The following is a 12,458-nucleotide window of genomic DNA, read 5'->3' as shown; positions in this document are numbered from 1 at the left end:
GTCTTAACACATGCCAGGGCTACATAATCTGCTCACGAGAGGTCTCTGTCCTCATTCTGTGATCCCAGAGGTGCCCTTGAAGCCACTTTTGTGATTGGGAACGGGTAGTAAGGTGACAGCTCATGATGTGAGGTCCCTATCTGTGTGTAATTTCTTAGGGTGCTCCACCTCTTTCCCTCCCACTTTTCTTCAGGGTAGACTCTGTAGATGTTTGTCTTCACGAGGAGAGGTGCCCGGGAGTGGCTGCCCTGGGGATGTGGGGCCCAGAAGTCTTTGTCCCTTGTGGTTGGGGTGGGGATGGATGCCTCCATCCATATCTTATAAAATTCTGTCGGTCAGAATCCTACCTATTTGACTGGCATTACTCATCAAAAGCATGATTTCTTGAGCAGAACTGCCCACACCTCCTCTGAGGTGTGCCGGGAGCAGCACGCCAGACTGTCACAGCCAGAGGAAAGTGACCGTGTCTAATGTTCCCTTCAGCTACTGCAGCCAAATGCTCAGTAAAGAAGTTGACGCGTGTGTTACGGACCTGCTGAAAGAGCTGGTGCGTTTCCAAGATCGTATGTACCAGAAAGATCCAGTCAAGGCCAAGGCCAAACGCCGACTTGTGTTGGGGCTGAGGGAGGTCCTCAAACATCTGAAGCTCAGAAGGCTGAAATGCATCATCATCTCTCCGAACTGTGAGAAGATCCAGTCGAAAGGTAAGGGCACCGCGTGGCCCCTGCTGGTCATTCCTCTGGCCGCCACACCCCCGTCAGCCACTTGGGGTTGGGGACCTTGGAAGTGCAGTTTGCTTCATTTTCTTTTAGTTGAGTTTTTAAAATTTATTTTTAATTGGAGGATAATTGCTTTATAGTTCTGTGTCACACATCAACATGAATCAGCCATAGGTATACGTATGTCCCCTCCCTCTTGAACCTCCTTCCCACCTCCCACCCCAAACCATCCCACCACTCTGGGTTGTCACAGAGCACCAGGTTGAGCTCCCTGCGTCATACAACAAATCCCCCCAGGCTGGCTGTTTTACATACTTGTTTCCAAGTTGCTTGGATCACCAAGTGCTCACTCTGTGAGCAGCTGGGCCCCTGCGATCTTCACGACACGGCTCAGGCTGGCCCACGCGGACCAGAGAGGGTGTGTCACCTCATGCAGCGGGCCAGGTGCCATGCTGCTTGCCTCGGAGCTGGGGGGTGGTCCCTCATACCACAGAGATTTCGTGACTGGCAGCTAGGCAGTCCCTGCATTGGGCTTTTCCTCTGTGTGTGACTAACTCGTCTGTTCACTTACTAAAGATGTGGGTTTGTCCAAGCCCTTGGCCATCTTACTGATGCTGGAAGGTTGGTTCTCTTTTTCGGCATGTGATGTGCTCGGTGAGGTGACCAACAGACAGATGTCTGCATCTCCCTGGCCCTCAGCTGACCCACTTTGTGTCCCCTTGGGGTGGTCAGTAGAAGGGCTGTTAGGAGCAGGATGCCATCACTCAGACACCTGGTCTTCCATCTTAGCCTCAACATTCAGACTCCTCCTCTGGTCCCATTGCTCTCTCCCATGGTGTAGAGTTCCACTTGGCTGGAACAGCACTTTGCGGGAACCAGTCCAGATCCCAGTGCTGAATCTTTCCAGTTGCTGTTTCCAGTCTGAACACTTGAGGTTTCCTGACTTGTCTGCAGCATCCAGGGGCCCTTGGGCAGCAGCTGGACCTGCTCATGGCCAGCCCCATGGACTCATCCCCGTCCTAGCTGGAGGCAGATCCAGTCCCCGCCATTAGAAAGGGCTCTCAGGTTCGTCCCTTTGGTTGTACCCTGGCGGTGTCCCGACCACAACCCCATGGCAGATGCTGGGCTTTACACGAATTACCCCTCAAGCTCTCAGCCAGCTGCCTGACCCCCCCCCCCTTAAAGTAGTGGGTGCTTCAGGCATTCTGCAGCTCCTCCTCTGGGGCCATTCTAGCTCTGCGCCTCCCATGCAGCTGTCATCCTGGGGATGTGTCTTCTGGTGGGCTGTGGTGTTTGTTGGCTCTCACATACTCCCTTGTCTTGGGGTGTGTGCATCCCCCCTTCAGTGGCTTATGAGAAAAAAATGGCGGGACATCTAGAAGATGGTGCTTGAAATCCAGTCTTTCCAATTTCTGACCTTTATTTCTTTCCTCCCTTCTCTCTGGAAGCTTGTGGGAACTCCCCTGTGCCCAGGGTTCTGGGGGGTGGGACGGCCTACGGGCAGTGTGCTCAGTCCTGGGACACGCTGTGGGCTTTGTGCTCTGACTCTCCCTCCTCTTGGTCCTCTCTCGGCTCCCCCTGGAACTGTGTTGAACGGATGCTGGGTCTCCTGCACCGTCATCCACCTGTTAGTTTTCTTCTTTTCAGCTCTTCAGTTGTGTTTTCTGTAAGGATTCTTCAGTTATGCTTCTTGATCTTCCATTTCTGCTGTTATTTTTAATTTCTGGGAGCTATTTTTATTGTTCTCCAAAGTTCCCGTGTTTGTAGCGGTTGCTTCTGGATGCGTTTCCTCCCTGAGAATCATAGTGATGTGAGGGTCTCTTCCCCCTGCACCGCCTCCTTGCCGAGGTGGTTTGCTTTTTGAGCTCACGGTGGAGGTTTCTGCATATGCCCAGGTCTGTTTGTCTGTCTTTAGCAGCTGCTAAAGCTGACTAGGGACATCCCTGGTGGCTGAGTGAATCCCCCTACCAGTGCTGAAGACTTGGGTTCGATCCCTGGGTCGGGAACATCCCCTGGAGTAGGAAATGGCAACCCACTCCAGTATTCTTGCCTGGGGAATCCCATGGACACAGGAGCCTGGCGGGCTACAGTCCAGTGGGTCACAAAGAGTTGGACTCAACAAGTGACCAAGCAACAACAAAGCTGACTAGAATTCTGGGGGTGAGGCTAGCACTTAAAGGCTGTGAGCTGCCTTTGAGAGCAGTGGTTCTCGAACTGTAGTGAGTCACCTGGGAAGCTGATGAAAACATAGACTTCAGAGTTTCTCCCTAAGCAGGTCCAGCAGACCCCAAAATTGTATTTCTAGTAAGTTCTTAGTTGCTGCTGCCACTTCAGGGACCCCAGGCTAGAGCCTCTGCTGTGGGATGGCGACTGGGCTGCTGCTCTGTTGAAAAGCACCATACTGGGTGCATCTCTGATGCCACATTTCCTGGGGAAGTACTCTCTTACTTTCTGCTGGGAGTCTAGGGTGAAAGGGTGGAGGCCTTGACCTCTACCCTATGACCATGACCTTATCCTGACATTCACAATTAGAAGTGTGGGCCCAGTGTCCTGCAGACCTGCCGCCCTGCTGCACCACAGGCCCAGCATCAGGGTGTTGGTTGAGTGAAGCAGGTCTGGACACCAGCTTGCTGTCACCTCATCTGAATTCCACACTGTCTCAAATGCCTGGTGCTGCCAGTTAGTTGCCGAGTTCTAGGGGATGAATTCTAGGGTAAAGATGTTTTCCCTCTGGTGCTTCTAGGCGTTTTCCCTCTGGTGGCTTAGGTCAGCTGAGTCACCTGTTTGTGTTTCAGCTTCCAAAATTTTTTCACTCGTCTCAAAGTCTGCTGTGGATTTTCATCTTTAAAAGACAAACCAAAAACCGGGAATATGTGTATTCAGTCAGTGGTCTACCTTGCTCTTTCTCTAAGCCCCCACTCCTCTGATCATGCCAGAGAATGGAGCTGAGAGGGCATAAAATACATTGTTTACTCATTTGTTCCTATTTTTTGTTTTTTGCCTTGGGGCATAAGGAACTTGATTACATGTTCTAGGAATGTTTCTTCCTTGGTTAAGACAGCCAATAGATTGTGGTCATTTTAAAGGTAAAATTGAGTTATTACGGCCTGGGATTATGTTGAAATACTATTATTTGCTCAGAGTGGCATTTTGCCGAATAATTCTGAACTCAAACTTTAAATGGAAATTGTTGATTGGATATAGCATTTACTTGTTTTGTGTCACTGTGAAACTTTTAGAAGCTGGCACTTGGAGATATTTTTCAGCTCTCATGAGTGAGGTTGGCTGGGAACAGGGCTGAGCAAAATCATTGAGACTTGGCTGCTGCGTCAGGGAAAGTGGGGCACGCCTGCAGCATCCTCCCCCAGGGGGAGTCAGACAGGACAGGCTGAATTCCCCAAAACGAGATGCAACGACACGGGTAAAGTGTCATGTCATCTACCAGGGAAGCTCAATAGGGGTAAGCACTCAGGATTTTTATTGGGGATGGCCACAAGGGCACTCTTTGCCAGGCAGGTCCCCACATTCCAGACTTGCAGAAGGAAAGCCAGTGTTCAGTGTAATCTGCATATGCATCTTGGGAACAGTAGTCACTCTTACCAGATGGGTTCACAGGGGAACCCCCAAAGCCAAGTTCAGGCACCAGCCAAGGGTCAGCCAAGTAAGCTGGCCTTTTTTAGGGGAGCAGCCATCTGGCCAGGCTTGTTATAGCTCTTTTCTGCACACTGCTCAAATAGCCTCTCTGATCAGTTCCTGAGCTGGGGTGGACACAAAGCTGAGTCACCCTTGAGTGAGAGACCATGGAGCTGATGTTTAGGAGAGTCATCAGTCTCCTGTTGGAAACATTTCGCTGTAAGGAATGCAGCCATCACCTAACCTCTGGTCCTGCCTCTGCCTTTTCCCCACTTGCCTAGGAGTAAATTTTCTTTGAAAAGTTCATACCCCAGAAGTTGCTTCCTCATCGCTTTTGATCTCTGTGGGTAGATCTGGGGAGGGGATAGACAGATTAAAAGGATGTGGGGCTTAACCGTTAATTCCCTATTAAATCAGCTGTGGAATGAATTCCCAGTTCCCTCAAAAGCAGTTGTTTTTCAGTCATTAAGTCATATCCAGTTCTTTGTGACTCCATGGACTGCAGCATGCCAGGCTTCCCTGTCCTTCACTATCTCCCAGAGTTTGCTCAAACGCATGTCCATTGAGTCAGTGATGCCATCCAACTGTCTCATCCTCTCTTGCCTCCTTCCCCTCCTGCCCTCAATCTTTCCCAGCATCAGGGTCTTTTCCAGTGAGTCGGCTTGTCATAATCAGATGGTCAGAGGATTGGAGCTTTAGCTTCAGCATCAGTCCTTCCAATGAATATTCAGGGTTGATTTCCTTTAGGATTGACTGGTTTGATCTCCTTGTTCTCAAGGTACTCTAAAGAATCTTCTCCAGCACCATAGTTCGAAAGCATCAATTCTTCAGTACTCAACCTTCTTTATGGTCCAACTTTCTGTATAGTCCAACTCTCACATCCATACATGACTACTGGAAAAGCCATAGCTTTGACTCTATGGACCTTTGCAGGCCAAGTGATTTTCTGCTTCTTAATACACTGTCTAGGTTTGTCATAGCTTTTCTTCCAAGGAGTAAGCATCTTTTAATTTTGTGGCTGTAGTCACTATCCACAGTGATTTTGGAGCCCAAGAAAATAAAATCTCCCACTGTTTCCACTTTTTCCCCCTATCTATTTGCCATGAAGTGATGAAACCGGATGCCATGATCTTAGTTTTCTGAATGTTGAGTTTTAAGCCAGCTGTTTTACTCACCCTCATCAAGAGGCTCTTTAATTCCTGTTCGCTTTCTGCCATTAGAGTGATACCATCTGCATATCCAAGGATGGATGTGCATTTGAGAAGTTGTTCCTTTGAAAGAAAATCAGGTAATCATATGTAATTAGGTACCAGGTGATAAGAGATCTTAGGAGATTTTTTCTTTCTCCTGTAGATGTTATGTGTTCCCTCAGGAAGTCGTCAGTTTGCAGAGGAACCGGGGTGGGGCCACGCTGCCTCTAGGGGGCACTGCAGCCCCCACAGGCGGGCATGCTGCTTCCTCTTGCTTCCTCCAGCCTCCCCCCGGTCTTTGGGTGATTCTGTTAGCATTTTCTTGTGAGGCAAGGCTGAGCAACTTTCTACTTGTTTAAGGGCTTGGCATTTTCTGTGAATTATTGATTATTTGCCCATTTGTCTTTCAGGATGTCAGTCTTCTAAATTCACATATACTTTTTTTTTTAAACAATATGAGCCACTTTAGTTAAGAATTGTGAATATTTTTCCAGTTTGTCACGTGCCTGTTTTTCTTTAAGCCTCTTTGGCCATTCAGAGATTGGGTGTGTATATGTGGATATTTTTTATTCTTGTTTTTATTGCATCTAGGTTTTATGTTACTCTTCAACCTTCTTACTCCAGGGTTATTAACTTTTTAATTCAGTTTTTTCCCTTGTTCTATTTACCTTGTCCCTATTTAGGAAGAATGCATTTCAGTCTGAGATGGATTTTTGCAGAAACTGACCCCACTGTCTCTTTGCACCTTCTGTGCTTCAGAGGAGTCTTGCCAACCTGCTTAAGTGCCACTCATTCGGATGATTTCTGGGCCTTCATTATGTCACTCTGTATCCCATAATTTACGTTCTTACAGTTGTGTGGCAAGCTTTACTATCTGGAAATGCTAGCCTGACATTAATTTCTTTTTTTCAAAAGGCCATTCTCATTTTGTGTATTTTGTATTTCTCAAAAAAAGTCCCACTTAGAGTAAGTTACAGTATAAAAAGTTTTCGGTTAACATAGCATTGACATATGATCATATTGGTTCGTTCCACCCAAGAGCATAGATGCCTTTGGCTTAGATTTCCTTTTGTATTTCACTAGCATGTTGAGGCTGCTTTGTAAGCCACTCACGTTTCTTGCTACATTTATAGTCACCTGTTACAGCCTTTGGTTGCACTGTACGTGGAATCACCTCTCCCATTCCGCGTTCTAGCTGGCTGATGTTTGCATGTGTATGGGTGGTTTCTATGTTACTCACGCACAGATGCCCGGATGTGATTCTCTTGTTGGTAACAGCTTGTTGGTGTTGCTGGTTTCCGACTCTGCGTGAGCATCACTCAACGCACACAGCTCCTTCACCCTCTCTGCCTGTAGTGCCACCCCTCCCCTCCCCACCCTCCTTCTGCCAGGCTGTGTCTCACTGGGAGGCAGGGTAGGATTACTCAGGGACCTCCCCTCTTAGGGTTTCCATCTTTTTAAGTGGGTACCACCTCCCCTCTTAGGGTTTTGTGAGGATACAGGAGCCAATCCACCCAAGGCCATTAGACCCAGACTGGCACACAGTATTCAGCAAACTAAGGCTTCCTTGTCCCGTTTCACACAGTGCCAGCTGCTGGCTTGATGTGGACTTATTTTATAGTGATTTATTGCTTTAGAAGTGTCTCTTGAACAGTTGATTTCTTCCATGTGGCCAAGAGTAATAGTGTACTTCCACCGCAGTGACTGGCTCTCCTGGTGAAACCTGGCCTGGGGGGAGTGTCACCCTCCATCGGGAAAAGCTCTTGGCAGCCAGTGTTGCCGGTGTGCTCCTTGGACGCCCTCCCCTGTCATTTTCCTTGTCCTCCGAGCAGGTGGGCTAGACGACACCCTGCACACCATCATTGACTACGCCTGTGACCAGAACATCCCCTTTGTGTTTGCTCTCAACCGCAAAGCTCTGGGCCGCAGCCTGAACAAGGCTGTTCCCGTCAGCGTGGTGGGCATCTTCAGCTACGACGGGGCCCAGGTAAGGCGGGGGTGCTGGCCTGTCTTGCTCTGGGAGGGAATCAGGGGGGATGGTGGTTGTCTGCACTTCACTGGTAGAGTAGCCCTGAGCCCTAGGGGCCCCAGTCTTGGTAGCCTCGGTGGCCTGGTTTTCTTAAAAACCCAGAAATGTGATTCCAGTTTTGCTCTGGGCTCACTGGTGCCACGGAGAATCCTCAGGAAGGCCTGAGGGCAACACCCCTGGTACCTAGGTGGGCATCAACCCTCCTTTCCCTGTAGAGGGTGCCTTCGCCAGTTTGCAGGCGACCTCACTTGCACTCTGGTTTCTGCTCAAGGACCAGTTCCACAAGATGGTGGAGCTGACGATGGCAGCCCGGCAGGCCTATAGGACTATGCTGGAGAACGCGCGCCAGGAGCCGTTGGGTGAGCTCGGGCCCTGCGCCCCTGCCAGCCCACCCAGTCAGAGCCCCAGCTGCCCTGCAGAGGACAGCCCCCTGGCCCCCACTGGAAAAGAGGAGCCACACTACAGTGAGTGCTGGGGGAATGGAGTTGGGGCCCATCGTCCTCTAGGTCTTCATCGATGCTGATTGAACAGGGTGCCCAGGAGAGCGGCATGGCCACTGTGGCAAAACTAGCTGCAGAGGCCTTGTTAAGCCTCGGCCCTTGTCTAAGAGGTGGTCTCAGATGCGGGAGGGGAGGGCTGGTGAGTGGATATCTCAGGCAGAGCTTCCTTGGGTCACATGGCACCCTGAGGGCAGCTGAGAGGACAGCTGTATCCCTGACGGGTGGTTGTCAAGGCCGGCATGCACCGACCTGCTTGATCCTGTTCGCGAGAGGGATGTTGCAGTTGGGGAATTTTGCTCGAGTCCTTTCCAGGCCCCACTTAGGGAGCCAGTTTGCTGGGCAGGCTGTGTGCTGCTTGCTTTCCAAGAGACTTCCCTGACTGTGGTGGCCCAGAGGCTAAACAATCCGCCTGCAATGCAGGAGATCCGGGTTTGATCCCTGGGTCAGGAAGATTCCCCTGCAATGGCAACCCACTCCAGTACTCTTGCCTGGAGAATCGTATGGACAGAGGAGCCTGGTGGGCTACAGTCCACGGGTCGCAAAGAGTCGAGCATAGCTGAGTGACTTCACTTTCCCTGGCTGATCCTGCCTGTCTGTTAGTGGCGTGCTTTCTTGTTCCCCAGTTCAAGTCTGGAGAAACCATGTGGAAGTGTACAGTCGGTGTGCCCTGGAGCTGGAGGAGTCGCTGGAGGCTTCAACCTCTCAGATGATGAACTTGAATTTGTAACAAGAGTTCGTTCCTGTGTGTTTGTGTATTTGAGCTGGGGGTGGGGGGTTGAAAGACTTTGGGGCCTTTTTCTTCTTCTGTTTTTCGTTGACTTACTTGTGTTGTATATGGCTGTTCAACTGGGGAAGTAACCAGCAGTGTTTGTAGCTGTCTAAGAGCTGCGAGTCCTGAGGAGGGGCACTCGGTAGGCTGGCGGAGACCCTCACAAAGCCTTGGGACGCAGCCTCGGCTCTCTGAGTACAATATGAGTCTGGAAAATGCTGGACAAGGTGGTACTCAGAGTACTCTGCTGCTATGGAACATCTCTCCATTGCAGGACAGCTGAGCCAAGTTAGTTTGTGGAAAGCAGTGGCGGGCTGAGGCGATGTGGCTCCGAAGGCGGGGTAGTTCCGCCCCGTGTTCCCAGTCCCAGTGACCTGCACAGCCCTGCAGAAGCCGTGGGGGTCGGGTACGGGGAATACTTTTCTCAGGATATGGCTTTTTAGCCAGAAGATTTGGGGATACTTGGAGGGTCTGCTAAAATGAGCCTCAGAGGGAAAGTCAGTTCTCTTAACCTGTGACCTTTTGACATGAATATTCCTTTTATTGTTTATTTTTCAAAGAAACAATTTTGAAGTTCCTAAATCTCAGTTTTGATAATTTACAAATATTTTTGTTTCTTTTGTAAATGAACATATTGCGAATGTGGTTTCTTAGAGGCCAGAAAGATAGAAGTTTACTTTCATATTTTCCTGTAAGTAAGAGGGCTTATTTATTTTGAATAAAGAGTGATTATTTAATTTCACAGGAGACTCTGGTCACCTTGGTCTAATCAGCGCTTCCTACATACTGATCTGTATTTTGGGGGCACTCTTCTTTGAACTGAAGGGGGCCGAGCAGGAAGAGGTTTGCTGCTCTCATATCTCTTGGATCTCGAAGGTAGTGACTGTGAAGTCTCCAGCCCTTAGAGATCCTGTTGCTGGACCCACCTTGGTCCAACCTGCTGGCGAGCTGGTCACATGAGAAACGGCAGGATCAGACTTTCACTGCTTTGCGTTTGTCAAGCAAGCAAGGTATCTTGTGGGATTTGCAAGTGCTGTTAGTTGAATTCAGTCATGGCAGATGTACTTTTGTGAGTGAGTGGCCTGTGGGAAGCAAAATAATGTGAAATAACGAGTTGGAAGGGCGTCCTGCATGGCTCAGTGTTAAAGAATCCACTTGTAATGCAAGAGAAGCAGGAAACACGGACTCAGTCCCTGGGTTGGTAAGTCCCCAGGAGGAGGAAATGGCACCCTACTATAGTAATCTTGTGTGAAAAATCCCACGGACAGAGGAGCCTGGTGGGCTACAAAGAAGAGTTGGACATGACCGAGTGACAGGAGCACAGCACAGTGAGTTGGACAGGGCCTGCTGTGGCCAGGGCTGGCGGCGAGGTGGAGGTTGTCCGTGTAAAGTACCAGTCTGTCTTTTCATCTATTGTTCCCAATGAGTACCCTGCTCTCATACACTTTCTGAGCTGTTTCAATGAGGAACATGCGATCTGGTCCGGCAAGCTCTCCATCCGGTCACAGGTTTCTCCCTTAGGGCCACCAGAAGGAATAGCAGCAGGGAGGGTCCCCACCCCACTGTCCCCATCAACTGTGGTAGGTTTGAAAATAGATTATTTGAGAGTAAAGGTTCCATAATGAACTTACAGGCAGAAAGTTAACTTGTCAGCTGTATTCAGCAGTCTAGAACTATAAAATTGATAAATTAAAAAAAAAACCCACATTAAAAAGTCTCTGCTAGAGATGCAGGTTGTCTGTCTAGAGCCCCAAGGCCTCTGGGTCTGGTGGTCAGATTAGCTGAACGAAGTAGGTGGGTTTTAACATCACATTAAGCTGTTAAGAGGCTTTGCTTCTCGTGTGACTTAACGTTGGGTTGCCCTGGCAGCCAGGGCATGGTGTCACTTTCCTGGCAGAGGCCACTGCTGCAGGTGACACAGTGACCTACTCTATGCTGATGGCACCGTGGGAAGCAGGCAGGCTTCCCGAGTACAGACACTCTTGATGGAGCAAACGTTTCAGTGGAACTCTTTTATTTTTTTCCCACTGTTCAGAGAATCAGAACTCATCCTCATAACTGCCTTTCCCATCAGAACCCTACAAGCTGATATTACAATAACTGCAAGTGTCTGTTCTGATCCTAGCACCAAGGAGAAGGCCCTGCCCATAGAGCAGAGCAACCACCCCACAAGAGACCCACAGTGAGAGCGGATGGATATTGTACCAAAAGTCTTGTCACAGTGCATCGTGGGTGATCTGTGATCCAGCTCGGCCTCTGTTGACAAGGTGGACCGACAGCTCGGTGGTAACCAGGATGACTTTGACCCCAAAACCAGCCATCCTCAGAAGCCTTGTTTACAACGGATCCTGGAGGTGACTGGCTGGAAATGTGTGCTGCTCTTGAACAAAGGCACCCAGCTTCAGAACAAGGGGTCTGGAAACAGGCTGTGGTCATGAGGCCGAGATGTCCATTTGCTAGGGTCATGAGAAGTACCACTTAATTTAACAGAGATTTTGGTTTTATGATAGAGGAACATTCCACTAAAAGCAGTCATTCTGCAAACAGTGCCTATAAGGTTCCAGGCTGAGCAGCCTCGGCTGCCACATTTACACACAGCAGTCTCCAGATGCAGTGTGAGTAACTTGGGGACCCCATAGCACGTGGACAGAGTAGCCTCATTAGACCCGTACTGCTGTGAGCAGAGTGACTGGGACCCAGGAGACGCAGACCTGCTGGCTTTTCCATCAGACAGGCTCGACACCTGGGCCATGGCTGCTAGTAGACAGGTTCACACTTGAAGCTTTAGGAAGCAGGCAGTGACATTAGTGAATAATAACACAAAGTCTCCCATCCAAGTTAGCTCCTGAGTTTGGACCTCAGCACTCAAGGTTTAAGGCAAATTCTGGTCATCTGGAGCCTTGTTCTTCCTGCCTTGTCTCTCAGAGCTGAGTGTGAAGGGGGCTCCAGAGCAGTAAAACCAGCAGTCATGAGAGCTGAGCTCACACTGGGCTGTGTGAAGGACAACCCATTGCATGACACAAAATTAACTCAGACCTGTGGAGTGTAACAACAGTGCTTCTGGAAAAGGACCCGTCATGCACACTGCTGTCTTAACCAGAGTTCCTGTCTATAGCCTGTTAACCTTGCTTTCCTGCTCCTGCCAGACAGGCCGTTCTGTCCCATCTAAGTACCTAATTAAAACAGACGTTCTGGCTACTGCGCAGGCTCCCTCAGGGCTCCGTGTTCTATGCTGTGCAACCCGAAGAGCTGTGTCCAGTGGATAGGGAGCTCACTGCCCTGCGGCCTCTGGGGCTGCGTGGCAGGTGGCAGCACGGTCAGCCTGGTCAGCACGGCTTCCTGTGGCTAGAGTGCATCCCGGTTGCAGCTTTCCTGAAAGAACACCGTGGACTTCAGTTCTTGGTAGAATAGAAAAGCCTGGAACCTCCTTCCCATGTGCTCCCTGGGTGGAGGGTGGGGGGGAGCAGGGTCCTGCAACAGGGAAGCCTGGGCCTACTAAGCTCTGGACTAGGGGTCAGGGTGACCATGGGGGGCCTCTTGTTGGAAGCAGCTGGCTCCACCTAACTTGGTTTCCTGTAAGAGCCCCCTCTCCCTCCCCCCAGGCTGGAGGGCGACAGG

At 50.0% G+C, this 12,458-nt stretch overlaps 2 protein-coding genes across 6 annotated transcripts in view; one reads left to right on the top strand and one right to left on the bottom strand.

Annotated features, from left to right (window-relative positions):
- Nucleotides 1–9,582, top strand: part of SECISBP2 (SECIS binding protein 2) — a 39,359-nt gene extending 29,777 nt beyond the window's left edge. For 4 of the 5 annotated variants that reach the window (XM_040237762.1, XM_040237785.1, XM_040237781.1 and 1 more), the window contains 4 exons: nt 484–704; nt 7,375–7,529; nt 7,843–8,035; nt 8,695–9,582. In XM_040237762.1, the coding sequence (XP_040093696.1) occupies nt 484–704; nt 7,375–7,529; nt 7,843–8,035; nt 8,695–8,798 (673 nt within the window). In that variant the 3' untranslated portion in view covers nt 8,799–9,582. The remainder of the gene's footprint in view (nt 1–483; nt 705–7,374; nt 7,530–7,842; nt 8,036–8,694) is intronic. The other variant, XM_040237770.1, reaches the window with a different exon arrangement.
- Nucleotides 9,583–10,837: 1,255 nt separating this feature from the next.
- The window catches only part of SEMA4D (semaphorin 4D), a 127,900-nt gene continuing 126,279 nt past the window's right edge, over nt 10,838–12,458 (bottom strand). Inside the window, exon 19 of the mRNA XM_040237750.1 lies at nt 10,838–12,212. Coding sequence (XP_040093684.1) covers nt 12,186–12,212 — 27 coding nt within the window. The 3' untranslated portion in view covers nt 10,838–12,185. The remainder of the gene's footprint in view (nt 12,213–12,458) is intronic.

This window comes from Oryx dammah, unplaced genomic scaffold (genome assembly GCF_014754425.2).
Source record: "Oryx dammah isolate SB20612 unplaced genomic scaffold, SCBI_Odam_1.1 HiC_scaffold_1, whole genome shotgun sequence".
Taxonomy (NCBI): domain Eukaryota; kingdom Metazoa; phylum Chordata; class Mammalia; order Artiodactyla; family Bovidae; genus Oryx; species Oryx dammah.
Note: the sequence above shows the minus strand (reverse complement) of the source record. Positions and strands in the feature narration are given on the sequence as shown.